The sequence below is a fragment of the Gigantopelta aegis genome, chromosome 9 (assembly GCF_016097555.1).
Source record: "Gigantopelta aegis isolate Gae_Host chromosome 9, Gae_host_genome, whole genome shotgun sequence".
NCBI lineage: Eukaryota > Metazoa > Mollusca > Gastropoda > Neomphalida > Peltospiridae > Gigantopelta > Gigantopelta aegis.
In genome coordinates, this window is record NC_054707.1 from 43,040,639 (window position 1) to 43,062,921 (window position 22,283).

General features: G+C 37.2%; 1 protein-coding gene across 1 annotated transcript in view; it reads right to left on the minus strand.

The window, feature by feature from the left end:
- Window positions 1-10,692: 10,692 nt before the first annotated feature.
- LOC121380360 overlaps window positions 10,693-22,283 on the minus strand; it is a 30,744-nt gene continuing 19,153 nt past the window's right edge. The window contains exons 2-3 of the mRNA XM_041509143.1: window positions 18,989-19,101; window positions 10,693-12,095 (exon numbers count right to left, since the gene is read on the minus strand). Of these exons, the coding sequence (XP_041365077.1) occupies window positions 11,841-12,095; window positions 18,989-19,101 (368 nt within the window). The 3' untranslated portion in view covers window positions 10,693-11,840. The remainder of the gene's footprint in view (window positions 12,096-18,988; window positions 19,102-22,283) is intronic.

The following is a 22,283-nucleotide window of genomic DNA, read 5'->3' on the forward strand; positions in this document are numbered from 1 at the left end:
AGACAATTTAAAGGGACATTCCTGAGTTTGCTGCAATTTTTAAGATGTTATCGACTAACAGAAACTTTTTATCAAATATATTTCTCTGCATAAAATATTAGTGGCTCTATATTAAGCGTGTTTCTGATCGTTCTAATATTTGTACTAGGTTACATTTAATTTTATTTCCTAAAATATTGTTTTGATAGATAGATAGATAGATAGATAGATAGATAAATATATAGATATATATTATACATGTGTGTGTGTGTGTATATATATATATATATATATATATATATATATATATATATATATATATATATATATATATATATATATATATATATATATATTATAAAAAGAAAAAGTCAGAAGCCTCCTTTAAAAGTCATATATCCCTCTTTAATTCAAATTTTCGCCTGTTCAGGCTTCATCAAGGAAATCTGTTGACAAAAATAAAAATACGCACATAAAACCACTAGCAAAAACAGAGTTAAAGCTGTAACTAAAATTAAGATAAAAGTTGCAGAACAAACTACTGGTCAAAGATTAAAAGTATAGTAACACTATGGTTGAGGTAAAACGAAGTTTGGGTAGGGGGATTAAAATAATAATTACGGGTAAATAAAACAAAATAATGAACAAAATAATAATGAACGAATGAATGCATAAATGGATAAATCAATAGCAAAAAAATCTGAATACAAAACAGGAATTACCCGGATAATTTACAAGTAATAAAGACGAACAGTTACTTGAGTATATGTGTAACATAAAATAAAACATGTTACTAATATTAGGCCTAAATATAACGTAACTTTAGATAAAAATAATTACTGAGCTAGCTCAGCTAATAATAATATATTTATTACAATTAAAATTTAATAAAATAATCTTAAAACATAAAAAGAAACTTACTTTAAAACTAAGCTAAAACTAAGCTAAAAGAAATCAAACCATCCTGCATGAAAACATGAATAGAATAAATGAAATAAACCTAATGCGAGGTAAACAACCACTCTAAAAACAAGCTATGAAGCTGAGAATGTAGGAGTGAGTACAACTCGGTAAAAACTGCAGAGTAAACTGCTGGTAAGAGATTAAAGGTCTTGTAAAACTAACAAAGGTAAAATAATAGTGATACAAAAGGGGGTGGGGTTGGTGGGTGAATACTTAATATGAGTGAATTAATTAACAAATATAAATGAATAAATGAGTGAATAAATCAGAACAAAATAAATGATATAAATAAATAAAATAAATAAAAATAAAGCTAATTAAATGAATGAAAGAGATGGGGGTGGGGGGGGGGGGGTGGGGGTAAAACTGTAATGATAATAAAAATCACTTTAAAACAAACAGTTTATGCATGTATTCTGTTTCAGTCCAAATTACTTTTCATAAGTGCGAGAGGAATTGAAATCCTTACTGGAATTAAGTCCCTTGATAATTGTTCCCAAATTACACATCCAGAATGTCTCTTTTTTAAGTAGAAGTGTTTCATTGTCAACTGAGTCAATAGCGCAGATATGCAGAAAAGGTAGGTTAGGATCTTTCGGATGGGTAACAGTATTCACGTGTTGGGATACGGTACATTTTGTTGTTTTCTTTGTACCGTATCCCAACACGTGAAATCTAGTAATGACACAACCCTTTCTTTATTGTCGTATGTTTCAAAGAACATCTTCTGACATGGACATTCGATTGATCGGCATGGAGTAATTAGTGTTTGTGTGTAAACATATTTGTACCTACCTACGATATTTGTATGTTTCCCTGCGTTTTTAAAACGTAAACGTTAGCTATATTATTACAATGCTTCGCCACATTAAACTATAAAAAACTGGTCTACTTACGTTGACCCCTGTTTAAAATAGTTATAAGATCAGACAACACACCTTACATGTCTGTATGTTTTTATTATTCATAACTTCGGATAAAATATAAAGTTTATGTTTTAATGAAACAAATAAAATGTACCAATCGTCAAACATATAATATCACAAATTTACCGTTAGATATATGTTATATTTGATTATGTATGAACCAAAAACAAGGGTGCGAAAAGTATGTACTCTTCGACTTTAGATGTGACAATTACTGTGTTTGATCTTTCTTAAGGTCCAATCACGCTGTCACGGAGACACGGTGCAGCAGTCTTATATTCAAATAGTTATTAAACACATATACTACACGCACATACAATTTGGTTGTAATTACAACATATATGCAAAAAAAGTATACACACACACATATCGCATGATACATTTATAAACTGCAAAGAACATTTTAAACGGAAATATAATACAGTGTTGTAAAAAAATCAAGTGTAAGACAACTTGATGGCGGAGAAGAACTTAAATGCCCCTTTTCCAAATGGAGCAACGGGACGTAGCCCAGTGGTAAAACGTTCGCTTGATGTGTGGTCGGTTTGGGATCAATCCCCGTCGATGGGCTCACTAGGCTGTTTCTCGTTCCAGCCAGCGCACGACGACTGGTATCCGGTCTATGGGATGGCGCATATAAAAGATTCCTTGCTACTAATGGAAAAATGTAACCGTTTTACCAAATGTTTGACATCCAATATTGAATGATAAATAAATTAATGTGCTCCAGTGGTGTCGTTAAACAAAACAAACTTTAACTTTTCTAAATGGGACGTCCGCGTCAAAGCATTCTGACGTTTTGGGCGGGAACCTGCACATCGATCCTTGAACGTTTGTTCAAGACAGATATTCTACCCTCGAGCCGAACTGAACTTTTCAGAACCGGATACTGGCCGACCATCCAAACAACTCTTAGGATAAATGCAGTGTTTAAATAATACACGACAAAGATCAATCTCCGGAATGCCTCATTTAAACACGCGATCTATTCTCGCAGTGAATACAGTTGTATTCATGAACTGTTGTGTTAAAGGCAACCAATTTAACCCCTGCGAATCGGTAATTACAACCATTAATCACAGTTATCAGAGCTATTCAATAAATCTCCATATGCCTACGTTAAGAGGCAACTCTTAATATTTAAAATTCCGTTATGTCAAGATAAGCATGCCATAGAACAATTAGTTTGACAAAGGAAAATTCATCCAAACAGAGTCATGTCCACACACTTTTAAAGCACCACACGTCACTTGTTGTAACAGCCTAATGTAGTCCGGTTTAGGAAATAGGTTTTTTTTTTTAATTTGTTAAAATAAAAACCCCAACTTATAGGTCTGTTGGAATCTTTCTTTGATGATTACAAATAGGTTGAACTCTGTGGTATTTAAGCAATTCATCGGTTTTACGTTACGTGTTATATTTAATACAAAATGATGACAAAGTGTAAAAGTGGTATAGTGCCACTTGAATAACAGCAACACAAGACGGTAAAGGAGGCTAACTGAAAGAAAATATTCATGGACGACCTGTATTGATTTATTGTATTTTTTCTCAAAAAAGATGTTATGGTTCAAGGCCAAACTCTCTCCACTTAATTCTCCTGGGGCTAAAAATATAAAATTAAATATTTAGATTAAATTTTCTTTATTTGGAAAATTGGTGTTTATTTGTAACATTTAAAATGTGTTGAGTGCGTCGTTAAATAAAACATTTCTTTCTTTTTTTATTTGTAATATTAGGAATTAGTTGTCATATTCATAATTTTTGGACACGCCTTCTGAATTAAATCATTCCATTTTAGTATAAAGTCAAAATTGTCCCTATTAATTAAATATCTTCTATTCGATGCTAAGCCACTGGCCTTACCGGAGACTGGACATGGGATGGACGTGCCTGAACCTCTTTTGGTTATAGGCACGTAAATAAAGTAACAGTGACAGGTTTATTGTGTTAAGGGAGATAACTCCCTAGAACTATCTTCTCACATGGACATTCGACTGAACTGCAGGGAGTAATTAGTGGTGGTGTGTAAACATATCTGTAATATGGGTATTTTTTTTTTTTTTTTGCTTAAGTATTCACACTGTTTTTTAATTTAATCCTTGAATTTTTAAATTCATGTGAATTATCACTTCATTTACACATTTACCTCAGTTTGCCGCCTAGCAGTCGATACATGTTTTGTGCTGGGGTGTCTGTAAACAAAGATTAATTCACCAATTCATTCATTGTTCACCCACACGAGGAATGCTATATACCAATGACACAGCATTCGCAAGGACTTGAACACTTTAAACGATTTCAACTGAGGCTGTGGGTCCTTTGGCCTGTAACTGTCCAGGTGGAAATTGTGCACTAGGATACCCCTCCCGTCCGCCCCTAATAACATCCATTATGTGTTATGTACCAATCACATAGCACTTGCAAAGACTGGAACATTTCAAACGAGTCCAACTGAGGTTATGGGTCCTATAACCTGTATCTGTTCAGCTGGAAATTGTGCACTACGATATCTCTCCCATCCGCCCCTGATAACTCGCAAGGATTGGATCATTTTAAAAGAGTGCAACTGAGGCTATGGATCATATGGCCTGTATCTGTTCAACTGGACTTTGATACCCCTCCCATCCGCTCCTGATAATATCCATTGTATGTTATGTACCAATCACATGTAGCACTCGGAAGGAGTGGACCATTTAAAACGAGTTCAACTAATGCAAGGTTCAAACTACCAATATTCAGCAGAGAGTTGGCCAACTTTTAACACTGTTAACAACTTCTAACACTGTTCAGTTGTTAGTCTGAGCGCTCTTACAACTCGATTCTCATCGTATAACATCGTATAACCTATCAGTTGTTAGTCTGGGCGCTCGTACAACTCGATTCTCATCGTATAACCTATCAGTTGTTAGTCTGAGCGCTCGTACAACTCGATTCTCATCGTATAACCTATCGGTTGTTAGTCTGGGCGCTCATACAACTCGATTCTCATCGTATAACCTATCAGTTGTTAGTCTGGGCGCTCGTACAACTCGATTCTCATCGTATAACCTATCAGTTGTTAGTCTGAGCGCTCGTACAACTCGATTCTCATCGTATAACCTACCAGTTGTTAGTCTGAGCGCTCGTACAACTCGATTCTCATCGTATAACCTATCAGTTGTTAATCTCAGTACACTCGTCGTGAGTCGGGAAAGGGAAAATTACACCACAATCGTCGAGGTGGCCAACTTCATCGTTTCGGTTGACAGGCTGAACCTAGCATTAGCTGGAAATCGTGCAATATGGTACCCGTCATATCCGCCGCCAATAATATCCTTTATAAGTTGTATACCAATCACATAGAACTCGTAAGGACGGGAAAACGTTAAACGAGTTCAACTAAGACGATGGATCCTATGACCTATAACTGTTTAGCTGAAAATCGTGCACTAAGATACCCCTCCCATCCGCTCCTGATAATAGTATTTTACCCAGTTAGTTGATATTCCATCATGTGAATTAATCAACCACTACAAACTGGAGACTGCATAGATGGACATGTTCAATCATGGTCAATTTGTCGCTCTAATAAATATAGACAGGCATATAATAGACAGGAGATAAATTAACCCTGAAGTCTTACAACGTGTAGCTCGGTTTACGGTCTTGGATTAATGAACATTGATCGGCTTTCATCTAGACATTAGTGTTAGGCCTACATTTCCGCATATTATTGGCCAATGTATTGATAAAATGTGTACTGTATTACAAAAACCCCCCACACACTATCATCACCACCAACAATACTACAACTACACTCCTCATCCTCGTCTTACTACTACCACTACTGCTACTACTACTACTACTGCTACTGCTACGGCTACGGCTACTGCTACCGCTACCACTACGACTACGGCTGCTGCTACCGCTACCTCTACCGCTACCGCTACCGCTACTGCTCCTCCTCCTGCTGCTACTACTCCTACTGCTACTGCTACTGCTACTGCTGCTGCTACTGCTACTGCTACTGCTGCTGCTGCTGCTACTGCTACTGCTACTGCTGCTGCTGCTGCTGCTGCTGCTGCTGCTGCTACTGCTACTCCTGCTGCTGCTGCTGCTGCTCCTGCTGCTGCTGCTGCTGCTGCTACTGCTACTGCTACTGCTACTCCTACTGCTACTCCTACTGCTGCTGCTGCTGCTGCTGCTGCTGCTGCTGCTACTCCTACTGCTACTGCTACTGCTACTGCTACTCCTACTGCTACTGCTGCTACTACTCCTACTGCTACTGCTACTGCTACTGCTACTGCTACTGCTACTGCTCCTGCTGCTGCTGCTACTACTACTACTGCTACTATGCTACTGCTGCTACTGCTGCTACTGGTACTGCTACTACTGCTACTACTACTACTACCACTACTACCGCCACTACCGCTACTACTGCTACTACTGCTACTGCTACCACTACTACTACCACTACTACTATTACCACTACCAATACCACTACTACAACTACCACTACTATTACCACCACCACTACTACTACTATTACCATTACTACTGCTACTACTACCACTAATACTATTACTACTACTATTACCACTACTACTACCACTACTATTACCACTACTACTACTACTACTATTACTACTACTACTACTAATGCGAATTGAAATAAACTACTACTACAACAACAACAACAACAATAACAACAACAGCAACAACTACTACTACTACTACTACTACTACTACTACTCATAATAATAAATATAATACGTTTACTAAAACTAATAGTACTTAAAATGATAATAACATCATAATGTTCAGATTAGACTTTTAATGCAGTGCAGACTTAATATACACAGTTCAACATAAACAGTTCAATTCCATAATGTAATCTAAACATATCCACTTGCCTTCTAGAATGCAATAATTGTATATGCAAGCCTTAACACATAGTTCCGCTCTTTATTGAAGTTAGACTATCACGTGAAAATCAAACAGTATTACCCATTAAAGGGACAGCCTCTAGGTTTTAAACACTACGGCATATTTTTCATCTAGATCCTAGTTTCAACCCGTAAAAGTGGACACTAAGTTTGGTTAATTTACAAACCTGTAACAAGTTTGGATACAACAGAGTGAAACAAGAGTCTATGACGTTGAAATACCCTTGAAAATAGACTAAAACGCGACTCCATAACCGTTAATTCTCAAACGCATGTGCATTTTTTGAAAAATATGAAAACTGCATTTTGTGATATTAGAAACACCAGGATGACCAGAAACACTTCGGATGTATGGAAATGGATAACCTAAACAATCAAATATAAGTAATGTTTGATTTCAGTGATCATAAATGGCTCTAATAATGAATAATATGCCTTAGTGTTTAAAAACTAGGGTCAGTCCCTTTAAGCCTGCTCTCTTTTACATTTGATAATACCCAATAGCATCGAATATGTATTGTAGATGATGTTTCTTCTGAACCTAATCAGAATTATTGATTATACTAAAACACCAATAATGCACTGATTTGCATGGCATTTCACAGTTGGTGTGTGTATTCTTACTGTATCTGAGAGCGGGGTGTAGCCCAGAGGTAAAGCGCTCGCACAATAGGCGGTCGATCTAGGATCAATCCCTCTCAGTGGACTCTTTGAGCTTTATCTCGTTCCAGCCAGAGCACCACGACGGGTATATGCTATCCTGTCTGTGGGATGGTGCATATGACAATCCCATGTTACTAGTGGGGAAATGTAGCTGGTTTGCTCTCGAAGACTATGTGTCAGAATGACCAAATATTTGACATACAATAGCCGATGATAAATAAATCAATGTGCTCTAGTGGTGTTGTTAAAAAAACATCTTTAACTTTTACTGCATCTGGGTCGTCCACTTCATTATAACACCGACGAATCATATACCTTGTTTAATTACCAGGTGTGCCGTCGTTGGACCAAGTTATCGGAACATTATGAGCCGTTGGGTTTTGTCAAATTGTTAGGGGTGTCAAGATACACCGATACAGCTGATGAGACGATACACGATTGCATTCCTTGTTTATTGATTCGTATTTGACCATGTATCGATTCCGATATTGCCAACTGTGAACACCAGTTTGTACTGGTATGTACTTATTGACAAGTTACTTCCTTAAATTAAAAAAAAAAAATAAAAAAAAAAATAAACAAAATAAATTAAATTAAAATTAAATTAAAAACCAAGACAAAGGACAGAGATTATGTGCCTGTTTGTACCAATATATCTATGGTGTGGTGTTTCTGCATTAAAACTGTTTAATCAGTATTTTACTTTTATCAGAATTATTTAATATTTTAAAATCACTTCACATAAGCTTCAACTTCTTGTCTTACGGTGAAGACATCGTGAATCAGGTATCACGATACGGCGATACGTGTCGTATCGTGGGCTATGTATCATGTTACGTATCGTATGGTGAGGTAGGTGTATCACGACACCCCTATATATGTAACGAAACTGAAACATAATATAATATAAGACTGAATCAAACACCATGAACAATATAAAGTAATAAATGGAATGGACGGAGGTGCGAAATCGTGTCGAGAAACAGGGCAAAAATAATAAGACTCTTTACCATAAATATTCGAGCTTTTTCGTTGCAATTAACCTGTCTGAACCTGTACAATCTGCAGGTCCTTACTTATCGGTGTGTAGAATGAATGGCGAGTGCACGATCCTTGGACACGTATATTTGACGACCGTAAAAGTAAAATCTGTTTTCTAAACCCTAAAGTACAGTGATAGTAGCCGAATTCATTACAGAAATAATTTAATATGAAAACGATGAAAGACACACCGGTGAACGTTAAACGATTTCTAAGACACCTAGAGAGTTCATTTACATTTACAGTCATCGAAAGTGGAACACTTTGAAACGAGGTTCTGTTAAAGCATAAATCAATTATGAACAAAACCCCTTAAAAATAGAATAAAATGTTTTTCATTATAAAAAAGGACCGAGTATCAGTGAATGAAGATTCTACTCCAGTGTCTCAGATTCATGCATTATTATTATTATTATTATTATTATTATTATTATTAAATGGAACCGATGAATTGGTATCTAACTTTACAATGAATATTACGTTTTTGACCCATCCGACAAAAGGTTTTCAAAAATTACCATCAAATTCTATAGGGTTAATCTCCATTTATAATGACAGAAATGAAGACGACTGATGGATGAGCCAAAGTGAAATAACTGCACGCGTAGTTCTACCTTTAGTCTATGTGTACTGTATTATCGGTTACAATAATAGTAACAATTCAGATGCAACTAACTACGTTGGCTGTTCCGTCACTTTGTCTTCAGTCATGTATTAAAAGAGATACAAATGTTTTGTAAAAATGTTATGAGCATTGGTATGGGTTTAAAACTTTTGATAATATGTTTCTATATGAGTTGTATCATTATTTAGTATACAGTTATATGTCAGTTCATCGCTTCCCTTTAAAAGGCGCAGACCCTAGTTTTAACCGGTACAAAATGGACACTATGTTTAGTTAATTTACAAACCTGTAACTCATTTGGATAAAGTTACGATAGAGTGAAAGAAGAATATGTGAAATTAAAACAGGAACTATCCTTAAAAATAGACTAGAACTCAAATTAATAAACTGCTGCTTCTCAGACGCACTTGCGTTTTCAAAAATATGAAAAATGAAATTTTTGGTACTACAAACACCAGCATGACCAGAAACACTTCTGTTCTACGAAATGGACAATCTAAAGAATAAAATATAAATAATGTTTGATTTCAGTGATCATAAACAGCTCTAAGAGAGAAACATATGCTGGAGTGTTTAAAAACTAGAGTCCCTTTAATGCAAATGTAAACACACACACACACACACACACACACACACATGTACGCAGTCAAGAAACCGCATCTAGCATCCCACATTTAAAATGTATTAAAAAAATAGTAAAAAAAATAATTGGATAAAACAATTTAGAGTTTTTATTCTTTTTAATATTACTTGTTAATTTCTACAAACTGATTAAAAATAATAAGCTATATCTGAAAAGGAAAATGATTACACGTAAAGGGCGTGTGGTGAAGTTTCGGTTAGAATCTGGGGTCTGCCAGGACTATTGTAAGAGAAGCTGAGACTGCTCTAACTATAAATGGATCTGTGTCTAAAGCTGTATCCTAACCGGCCGCGTGCGACGCGAGCGTCGCGAGTCACATGACACTATTTATATCCTAACAAGACGCGACCATAACGACAGACTTCTTTTTAAAATTGTTATCACCAGTTGAAACCGCCAAGTAAAAGCTGTTTGATTAGTTAATATATGTTTGTCGCTCGTGTCGCGCGACAAAAAATAGAAACAATTCCTATCGGTATTATGTCGCGCGCTCGACTACATCAATACGTCGCGCCGTACGCGTGCGGTTAGGATGCAGCAATTGAAATCAATGGTTTCTAAAAAGGATCGCTCGCGTCGCACGCGTCCGGTTAGGATGCAGCTTAATTGTGGAATTAAAGGGACATTCCTGAGTTTGCTACAATTGTTAAGATGTTATCGACTAACAGAGACTTTTTAACGATTTTAATTACATATCAAATATATTTTTTCTGCATAAAATATGGGTGGCTGTATATTAAACATGTTTCTGATCGTTCTAATATTTGTACTAGGTTAAAATTCATTTTATTTCCTAATATATAATTTTTTCGTAGTATGTACGTACGAAATTATTAGAAGACAAAATCCAGTTTGGGCTTCTTTCAAGTATTAAGACGACCAGAAACATATTGAATATACAGACACTGATATTCTAAACAAGAAAATATATTTAATATGTAAGTTTAATCGTAGAAATATTGTATTAGTCGGAAACTTATTACAATGCAGCAAAGTCAGGAATGTCTCTTTAACAACGGCCGTGCCTAACAAGGTTAGCGAGCAAGGAATAAGAAAAAGTGGCCGCTTTGTGTCACATGAGCAGAAGGGTCAAGTGACCTACTGCGGTCTTTTATCGTCCGTCGTCGTGCACTAACTTTTCATACATTCAATTTCTTCTACAGAATTGTGAAGTTGGTCATTCAACCCCCTCCTCCACTCCAATGGGCCTGAGCGGCAGGGTCATAAAGGGGACAGTTAACGTCATTAAAACAAATATTCTTCTCGACTGCCCGAAATGCTATAACCGAATAGTGTTCATGTATGTAAAGGTCAGCAGATGCTTTATATAATTTGTAAATGCCATTGATGTGGGATCCCCCGTTTGTTCACAGGGCGGGGCAAACTTTACTATAGTTATATAAAGAAATGCATTTATACTGTAATTTTTTACTTCTACAAAATTACCTGATAAATACCAATCATATTTTGTGGGAAGCTTCCCTGACACACGGAGAAAACAATTTGTGAATTTTGGTATTTCTGATCCTCCTCCGGGGCCAGATAGGTGGAGCCCAAAAGAGGAAAAAACAATTCCAACCAAAATTTGTGGGACGCTACCTTGGCTCATGGGGAAACCATTTTGTGAATTTGGAAGTTCTGATATCCCCCAGGGGCATGAGGGGAAGGGTTCCAAAAGAAGAATATTAACTGTGACGAGTGAACTTTCTATGGGAGGTCGAGTCATACTCCCTCGGAAAATATATTTGAAGAAAATCTAAAATTTCGGTACGGGGTTTCGAAACCCTAAACTGACCCATCCACCCCAGCACACGTGCCTGAATTTTAAAACTTTCCTTTACTTATTTTAGGCTAGACGTAGTTCTAGTAAGCCGACAGATCTCTTTTGTACACAGACATAATTTTAAAATGAAATAATTAATTTATACTTCTAATTTCATAATTATCGTCTTCTGTTTGATACGAAATCCACGATAATTATGCGTGATATCACATCAGGTATCCCAATGCCAGCACCCTCACGGTGTGTACAATTATCACTACCCTCACACTGTGTATACTTGTCACCACCATCAAAGATTCCGGGTAACGAGCACCGATGTGTATAGGAACACAGTAATCAGAACAAAAGGCTGTTGGACTATAGACGATGAGTTACAGAGGTCCTTGTTGGCGCAGCATGTTTTCTTCCTACAGCCGCGGGTCAAGAAAATATCCTGGGTACAGTTCTGGAAATCGTCCTGTGGTATACACTCCTCCGCACAGCTCCGCACTGTTGACGTGTACTTCTTCATGTCAAAGTTACTGTACATCTCGAAATACACCTTCTGAAAGAATAGAAGCAAAACCTCGTGCAACATTTTAGAACGTTTAAACGATTAATTAAAAAACTAGCTATGCAGTGACTGTTGTCTAATTCTCAGAGCTCCTTTTTAAAGTCAGTTACATAAAGGGAATGTCCGAGTAACTCTCCATTCCTGAAACATAATGGAGACGAGGCCCCGCTAGGGCTGAGTTCCAGTATTTTACAGGCATGGATAGTTACGAGGATATTCCAGATCCCCTACTTAAAATACACCAACAAATGATGACTTTATATCTGTGGGTATGTGTTTGTGGTGGGAGGGTCGGGGGTGGGGGCACAATTTCTATTGGAGGGCGCACAAGCTATAGTTGTATCTTATTTAAGTAGGGCACAAAGCGTACATTTTCGTCCTCAAGTATGTATGTGATGGAAAGAGGCACAGGCCCGCAGGATTTTTATCGCGATCTGAACAAAAAACAAAAAAGAAGTAGAAGAAAAAAGTATGTTTTGTTTAAAACCCCACAAGAGCACACTGATTTATGGATTAACGCCTGTTGGATGTCAAACAACTGGTAATTTTGGCATATAGTCTTAGAGAGGAAACTCACTACAGTTTTTTATTAGTTGAAAGGTATATTTTATATGCACCACCCCAAAGACAGGATATCACTTGCCACGAACTTTGATATACAAGTCGAGATGCTCTGACCGGAACGAGAAATAGCCAAATGGGCTATTGGTTTGACATCCGATAGCCGATGATTAATAAATGAATCTACTCTATTGGTGTTAAATAAAAGAAGAAACTCACACAAAAATCTGGAATACGTTCCTATTAATTGTTACTTTGAAATAATATATTCTCGTTTCAGAGGGACGTATATTTTCTGCTTGGCGCATGGTATAGTTGGATCTACTACAAACACTAATATGACGACAAACTAAACTGACATAATGTATAACCAAGGCAAGACACTCTAAGTAATATGTAATTTAACAGACCCCCCCACCCCACCACCCCAGTAATGCCCAATACTATTTACATTGCCGATAAGACCTATAGTGTCTGCGCCTATAATAAACATGAACATTTCACCTCCGATGGACACGCGATATTAACCGAGATGAGGTATTTCTTACTGTTAAGATCTTATCATTCAACTCAAATTACAGCGCTCCCGGCTATTACCCACAGAGCTGGCAGCCGCGGTGACTAACTGCGGCTTATTGCACGACAAATCTAAACTAGCTTTATCCAGATTGCCAGCTTCTTTAAGTAATTGTTGATAAATTGTGAAAATATTGCTTTTAAGTCGTACACATCTACAACGCAATGACAAGTAGAGCGATGTGTATTTCAGTGATAAAGTACCCGTCTGATGTGCGGTGGGTTGCTAGATCAATCCCACTTACAAGATATTATATGTTTACCATGTTCCAACCAAAGCTATATTTCTGGGACCTAATTCACAAAGGTATCTTAGGCTCTGTTAGACAACAAAGCATCCTCTTTGTAAGACTTTTAGCATTGCACTGCGAGATCGCAAAGTTGCGAGAGTTTAGTGAATTAGGCCCCTGGCATATGAAGATTGTTTGTTTGATTACACTGTTAGAACATAGTGGTTATTTACTCATCGCCTTTTGGTATGAAACATTTAGTAAATCTCACACGTAGTCTTCATTCATTCATTTCATTTCAACTTATTTTCGTGCTTATATCCGATAAGCTTCAAGTACGCTGTCCTGGGCACACGCCTTAGCTATCTTGGCTGTCTGTCCAGGGCAGTGGGTTAGTTGTTAAGTGTTAATGTTTAGTGAGAGAGAAGAGGGTGTAGTGGAGTTACACCTACATTAAGTAGTTAAAACTCGCTCTGGGTGGGAGCCGGTCGTAGCCTTCAGAGGAAATCCTCGAATATGTTTATCCATTAAGAAGCAGTATACCAATTAGCAAATAACCGGATCAAGGTTCAGAGTGCACCTAACTTTTAATACCACAGTTAACACTACCAGTTCTATCATTGGTGACGGATGATGACAGTGGTTGTTGCCATGTCATATTGTTTCATTTGGTCAATGATTTCCTGTAATTTAATTTGAGCTTTTATAAATGTACTAGTTATATATTGTGCTTGAAACTTGCGAGGGATCCTACTAACAATACGATGATATAAGTTTGGTGCGGAAGACGCTTCCTATTGTCTGAAACTGTTTACCTTGCTTTAAGGATAACGGGTGATAGTATGCATATCCATGCTGTGTATGTTGATTCAAACACTGTCTGAAGCATTGTAGCCATGTGTATTATCGTTGACATTTATGAGATTTGATTTGGTGGTATATAGTTAATACACCCGGTCATTATCGACAAGGGATTTTTTTTATATGCACTTCCCAACACGCATTGCAGAACATACCACCGTCTTTGATATACCACTGAATGGGACAGAAAAAAATACGAATTGATCTGCCGAGAGGATTCGATCCTACGATCCAAGCACCTCGGACAGGAAATGTTCCGACTAAGCCAGATACCGCTTTTGGTGTATACAATGAGAATGACCTCATTCAAGCTCGTATCTTTGGACAAGACAGCACAAGCCAAGAACAGATTTGTTGTCTAAACACAATTAGCCCATTTAAACTTTGTCCTGGACAAAACCCTCACTCAGGCTGGCAATGAAATAGCTCGAATCACCTTCAGCCCTCCACTTATTGATATTCATATATCAGTATTAATAAGGGGAGGGCTGGAGGTGACTCGAGCTAGCTAGAGTTGCGTGTCCATGAAATCGTGCTTGAACCTGAATACGAAAATAAGAAAACATGTTCCTCATGTTAGCCCTCTGGATACATCTTCAGAAGAAGAAGAAGAAGATGGACCAAAGAAAGTCATCAGTGCCATCTCGCCGTCTGTTAGAACCTAGCAACTGGTTGTTCTCAGCGAGACGTAATCATTTAAAGTTAATTTTTAAAATTACCGATTGAAATCATTTTATGCAATGTGGTATACTCAATAATAATAATTATGATTAACGATGCAGATTGTACTTTAAAAAAAAATGTTTTTAGCTCAATACTGAATTAAAATAAACAAAAAAGTAAGATGAAAGCCAAATCGGGAGAAAAATCGTCACAGGAAAGAAGTCACTGACAAAAAGTCACAGGAAAAACACAAATAACCAACAGTGAAGTGAGGCATCAGCTTGCAGTTCTGGGCTCCGTTCCACGACACGATTTGTATATCAAAGGCCGTGGTATGTGCTGTACTGTTTGTGGGATGGTGCATATAAAAGATGCCTTGCTACTAATGAAAATATGTCGCAGGTTTCCTCTCCAAGACTTTATGTCAAAACTACCGAATGTCTGACATCCAACAACCGACGTGCTCTAATGGTGTCGTTAAACAGAACAAACAAACGTTTAACCGTTCCACGAAGCGATCTTTGCGGTAAGATAACTTTAAATGCGTAAGATAGTTATACACTAAGGTGATCAGCGCTCGCTTGATGAGCGATCGATCTAGGATCGATTCCCATCGGTGGGCCCATTGGGCTATTTCTCGTTCTAGGCAGTGCTCCATAACTGGTGTAACAAAGGTCGTGGTATGTACTATCCTGTCTGTGGGATGGTGCATGTAAAATATCACTTGCTGTTTGCCCATGAAGTGTGTATGGTCCTTAACCATATGTCCGACGCCATATAACCGTAAATAAAATGTTTTGAATGCTTCGTTAAATAAAACATTTCCTTCTCACCAACGGGTGTGTAAGAAAATCCATTACAGGTTGCCTGTTTCTATTAAACTGTTATTAAAAATTGTGACTTTCTTCCCGTGGCGTGTATCTACAGGCAAAAGTATGTTTTTCGGAAAACATACTGATCTCCAGTCAAAAATGTGAACAGTGATAGTTCAGTTTACTGCGTAAAGTATCTTTGTATCCAAAACATTGTAAATATAATGGATCACAATGGATAAGAATTAAGATGCGACAAAACGTTCGCGGGACAGAAATATTACGTATAAAATGGAGTGCCTCAAACATGATAATATATATTGTAAATTAGGCAGTAATACCACCGTTCACAGACATGTGTATTACTGAATACAGGATAAATTGTTAAATATGGATAACTGTATCTTACGTGAGAGCTATGTTAAACGTTTTAAGAAAATTCAATTACAGTGAAATGGGTAGTTATTGTGCAAACGTAATTAACGAAAGAAATATAAATACCAAACGGGCTCGAGTGTAGTATTTTATTTGTTATATGTTATTAGAACCAGGTTTAAAAAAAAGTTTTTTGCTAACTACATCTTTTGACGGTATTCGCTCTTGCACATGAACGGTTTGCTTATAAATATATCACGATGCGGTCAGATTGCTAGTGTTCATTTGATTGGTCGGTGTGGATTTGCAGCCCGGATGATCATCATGCAGCAGCTCATCGGATGTATTTAATTCGATCTGCCACGGGTGAAAACGTTTCACACTATGGTCTTCAGCGGAAGAGGGTAATTATCTCATTCAAAAAGAATATCAGTAACTGTAGAATATGTTTATATGTAAATAAACAGAGAATAAAACACATTTCAATCAGTCATTGATAAACACACGTGTTGCATATCAATATCAGTAGTCATCAATAGTTAATATTTCTGTCTCTACACTATTGCTTTTTCTCGGATAGTTCGGTCTAAGATCTGTCACAGTCGGTGGGCACACTGCGCTATTTCTCGTTCCAGCCAGTATATCAAACCCGCTATCCTGTCTGTGGGGTGGTGCTTATAAAAACATATTTGGTACCAGTAGAAAAGGCGTGCGCTATAACAGCTTGCTCTGAATGTGCACGTAAATCCATATAACCTGACCTGACCAGTAGAAAAGTGCAGGGATTTTCCTCACTAACAAAATCACCAATGTTTGACACCCAGTGGCCGATGATTAATAAATCAATGTGCTATAGTGTTGTAGTTAAACAAAAGAAACTTTACCTTTAACTTGGTCGCGTATAATAGTATGGGTGTAAAAATTGGACGGAAAAGCTGTTGTCTGGGGTGCCTGGGTCGTGGGACCAAACCCAATTCGGTTGACCCATTCAATGATTAGGGTTTTCCGTACCAACCAGTGACCCACGAGTGGTATGTCAAAGGCAATCATATGTGTTGTTATATATATATATATATATATATATATATATATATATATATATATATATATAGATAGATATATATATCGCCAAGTAGTCCAAGAATGCATGGGAATCGACTGTGCCTGCAGTCAGTTAAGTAGATGTTCTCTCGTGATAGACACCGACGTTTTAGACACTGATTGACAAATCCACCAGTGACCAGAACAAAGAAACCGCATTTTATTGCCAATTTTGTGTCGTAACACGAGTGGAAGCTAAGATAGCTACGACACGAGTTCACTACTGAACGTTTTGCCCTAGGGCCTAATTAATTTGCGGAAACTAATAGAGAAGGAATCTCGGAGGGGCAATCTTGAAGATAGCGAATCTACGTAAATGTAAATACCGTCGCCAGCAGCATTCATTGATGATGTAAATATTTGACAGGCAATAGTATACATATATGTACATGTATAAACAGTATGCCCTGTTATTTATAGAATTTTGAACGAACAGGGCCGTAAATAGCAGAGGACGAGAAGGTTGTTTGCGGTGCGGTGCGGTGGGTGTGTTGAAAAATATCCATTCCATATTCTATTTGCACCGCGTGCGCCAGTAACGTCCCTTACCGAATCAAACTGGACCACGGGGTATCTAACACCGATAGCCTACTAGGGCAGCTGTCATATGTATGCATTGTGAATACAAATACGTTCGTAGAAGATGTGAATCGCTAGTGAATATGTATTTTTCATATCAGATGGTGTAGTGATGGTGTTTTACGACACCTTTAGAGTACATTGATTTATTAACCATAGGCTATTGGATGTCAAACATTTGGTAAGAGGAAACCCGCTACATTTTTCCATTAGTAACAAGGAATAATTTATAAGCACCATCCAACAGTTAAAGTTTGTTTTCTTTAACGACACCACTAGAGCACATTGATGTATTAATCATAGGCTAAGCGACGTCAAACATTTGGTAATTTTGACATTTTGTCTTAGACAGGAAACCCGCTACAGTTTTCTATTAGTAGCAATGGATATTTTATATGCACCATCCCACAGACAGGATATCACATACCACGGCCTTTGAAATACCAGTCATGGTGCACTGTATGGAGCGAAACATAGCCAAATAGGCCCACTGACGGGGACCGATCCCAAACCGATCGCCCATCAAGCGAACGCTTTACCACCGGGCTACGTCCCGCCCCTCCGTCCAACAGATAGGATTGCAGATACCAAGTCCTTAGATATACCAGTCGTGGTGAACTGGCTGGAGCGAGAACTAGCCCAATGGACCCACCGGCGAGAATTGGTCCTTCACCACTAGGCTACGTCCCGCCCCACGACATCGTGGCATAGGGTTCATCCAAGTTTATAGCTGAATGATTCAAGTCCATCTGTAGAACAACCAGGACGAATTCTGTGATTATCAGGCTACTCGACCCACGATGTGAGGGTTGTGACAACGTAAAAGTAAAATACTCGTACAATAAAATAAACTGGGTGGATTAATGGTTAGCATGATTCCTTGCGGCTGATTTTAGTTAATTTGTACGGTGACTCGTATGACGGCCACTCCGCAGAACACGAAGTTTGTTTGCGTTTGGTTCCTGCCTGTCACAGCCCGTCCGCACCACAATACCATGATGAATGGACTACACCCAAGATTGACAATGAGAACCGGAAAACTTACATACTTGGTAGTGCCTCTCTCTATCAAGGCAATGAGCTACATATATATAAACATCTTTGAGACGAGCACCAGAATACTTACTTGACAGTGTTGTTGTGGAAGGCACGGTTTCTTGATAGCTTTGTAGTTATCTGACGGGTTAATATCGCAGTCCCCCGCTATGCAGTGCCAACACGTCAGAGCTCCAGTCCAGTCTGTTAATACACACAATAACATTAAATGTAAGCATACTGCTATGGTAGAAATGGCGTTTAAACGTTAAACCAACACATAATCAGATCTTAAAAGTCATATTAATTATCTCTACAGAAAGTGCACTACTTCTAGGACTTTTTAATATCTCTAATCTTCTATCCTGAGTATAGATGTTGCCAGTGTGAGGATACACGTGGAATCTTCAACAACAAATACAGCTTGAGACGTCACAAAAAATGTTTTCACAAACTTAGATAAATCATCTGCAGTCTGCTTCTAGGTATATACTAACAAAAAACGTTTAGATGTTTGGCACTGCCACTCTGTACATTAAAATACAAGCTACAGTCTATGATGTGAAAGTTATTTCATTTTGTATTAAAAATCTACTGTAATTATACTAACAAATGATTCATTCATTGTTTGATTTCACTTTGAAAGTCACGAGATCTATTTTATTTAAGTGCATTTAAGAAATTGCTAACATTTATTTGACTTAGTAAAATTTATAATGACACCAAATTTACTGAGCAAACAACGTTTTGTTTTATATACAGTACAATAAAACTATATAAAGGTCTATAACCAATCAAAATGCCTAGAATATTCTATTCATTTAACACTTACTAATCAGTGCATGACACATTCCAGAATATTTCATTTTTACAGTACAATATTTCGTGACCTTGAACAGTTTAATTAAGGGGTTTGTTAAACATGTCAACTAAATATAGCCATTATACTCTACTAATATATACAGTTACACAGTATTACCAATGTAATAATTTCCTACTACAATATGTATTATGTACTCAACAAACCAAAAACGAAAAAGAAAAGAAAACAAGATTAAGACAGAAATCTACTTTTTAGTAAATTCTGATAACTTTCATGTATTAAGAAACATATATTTAAAGTATTTAATCATTACAAATAACCATACAAGAGGAATTTAAATTAAGCAAAAAAAAAAAAAAAAAAAAAAAAAAAAAAGACATGTTTTATTTAATGTCACACTCAACACATTTTATTTACGGTTATATGGCGTCGGACATATGGTTAAGGACCACACAGATATTAAGAGAGGAAACCCGCTGTCGCCACTTCATGAGCTGCTCTTTTCGATTAGCAGCAAGGGATCTTTATATGCACCATCCCAATGGCTGGAGCGAGAAATAGCCCAATGGGTCCACCGACGAGGATCGATCCCAGACCGACCGCATCAAGCGAACGCTTTACCACTGGGCTACGTCCCGCCCCAAATGTTTTTGTGACATAGAGATTTGAACCCACAATAGTCTTAAGAGAATCGTACACTTATCCATTATACTACGATGGAAAGCTTTAAATTAATGAATGCTGAACCCCTTAAATATACAAGATTGTATTAACTAAAGTAAGTTTATAATCAAGGCTCAAATAGTGAGACAAAATAGTAGTCATAGTTAATTTGACAACACATGTCATTTATTTGGTACAAATTAATTTTATATTCACTTAAACTTAACATTATAGGTAATTAATTCTCTCTCTCTCTCTCTCTCTCTCTCTCTCTCTCTCTCTCTCTCTCTCTCTCTCTCTCTCTCTCTCTCTCTGTCTCTCTGTCTCTCTCTCTCCTTGGGTGTGTAACACCACTTGTCATATCTATTGGCCCGGTCATACCCCTCTATCGAAGGTATTGTTAGTCAGGTTAGAATTCCCCAGCAGTTAGAGGTCGCCGATCTTCATAACTGGTATTGATTGTATCAGTTGTATGGTCCTGTGGACATTCTCCGGTTATTATAGCGTTGGCTACATCCATATATTGACCATATCTTTATTACCATACACGTAGGGAGCAGATGAAATCTTTCTTAAACATATTGACTGGCTGCGACGAAAGAAGTGCTAGTATGTAATTACTGCCATATGTTACGCATTCTAAGTTTCTCATTAATTTGCCATTCACACAATACGCGCAGTATTGCTCCAAGCAAGAAAAATAAATATGGATCCAATATTTATTTAATCAGTGAGCAACATGGGGTATTTTACGAGTATATACCGTTTGTCTGCAGACAGAATTCCACGAGGTTGTACGCCAAAACTATAACATATTATATAAGACATATCCATTCGACGAAAATGCTTTTATATCGTCTTCGTTTCCTTCAAAATATTCTTAAGTCTACATGTCTTCATTGGTGTTGTTTAGATTTAGTACTGACGACGACTCTTCCTACCAAATAACATGTATAGAAAGTTATAACAATAATTTAGAAACCCTCATATTTTCCTTGGTTCCTTCAATCGGTGATTTTTAAATTTTGTAATGACGTCACTTCCCACTAAAACGTTCATATCAAGAAAAAGATATTGTCTTCATGATATCTGTTGGACTTTATCTCCAGCAGTTTAAATTTGGTGCTGACGTCACTTTGGACTAAATATGTTTTTTAAACCGCGAGCACATCGTTTCGCTGTCAGCTCTATTTGTTTCAAAATACCGTCTTCAATCCCTCGTCATTTACTTTTATGATTTGTTTAGTTTAGTCTTTCCGATTGCGAAAATAAATTGGAAAGAAAAATATAAGTGGCAGCAGTAAAATAATAAAAAGGTCAGAGAAATAACAGAATTAACTCTGTGTTCGCTGTCTCTCCAAGTTTATCGATTCTGTCTAACGATACCTTAATTCGCTTAGTGCTGCAGCCTAACATACGGTCTGACTAGAATTAGTCTAATAAATAAATGAACATTTCAAAGTCTTTTCTTAGCCGTGATCTGACACATAAATTCAAGGCTTGGTTCTTGGGTTATTAACGAAACGGCCAATCACGTTACGGTTTAGACAAGGTGGTCTACTTAATATATGGCAACTGCACTAAGTGGTTTAGGTGCTAAAAGAGAGGGTGAGGTGCTAAATAAATCCAGTTATAACCAAAATAGGATCCCAAGATAGACGAAATATCTACTTTTGATGCAATATATAAGATTCACGGGGGAGATGCGATAACAAAATGGAACCAAATTAAAACCACTGAAACAAAATGAATTAGAAACCAATAGAATATTGGATTCTCAAGGCGTTGGACGTGGGTGTCCCTTATTTGGGTAAGTCCGAGTGTGGCTTAAATTGCATACACAAATGTAACAACAAAATAAAAACTAACTTTAAAAACATGGTAGTATGGCTTTCGCGGC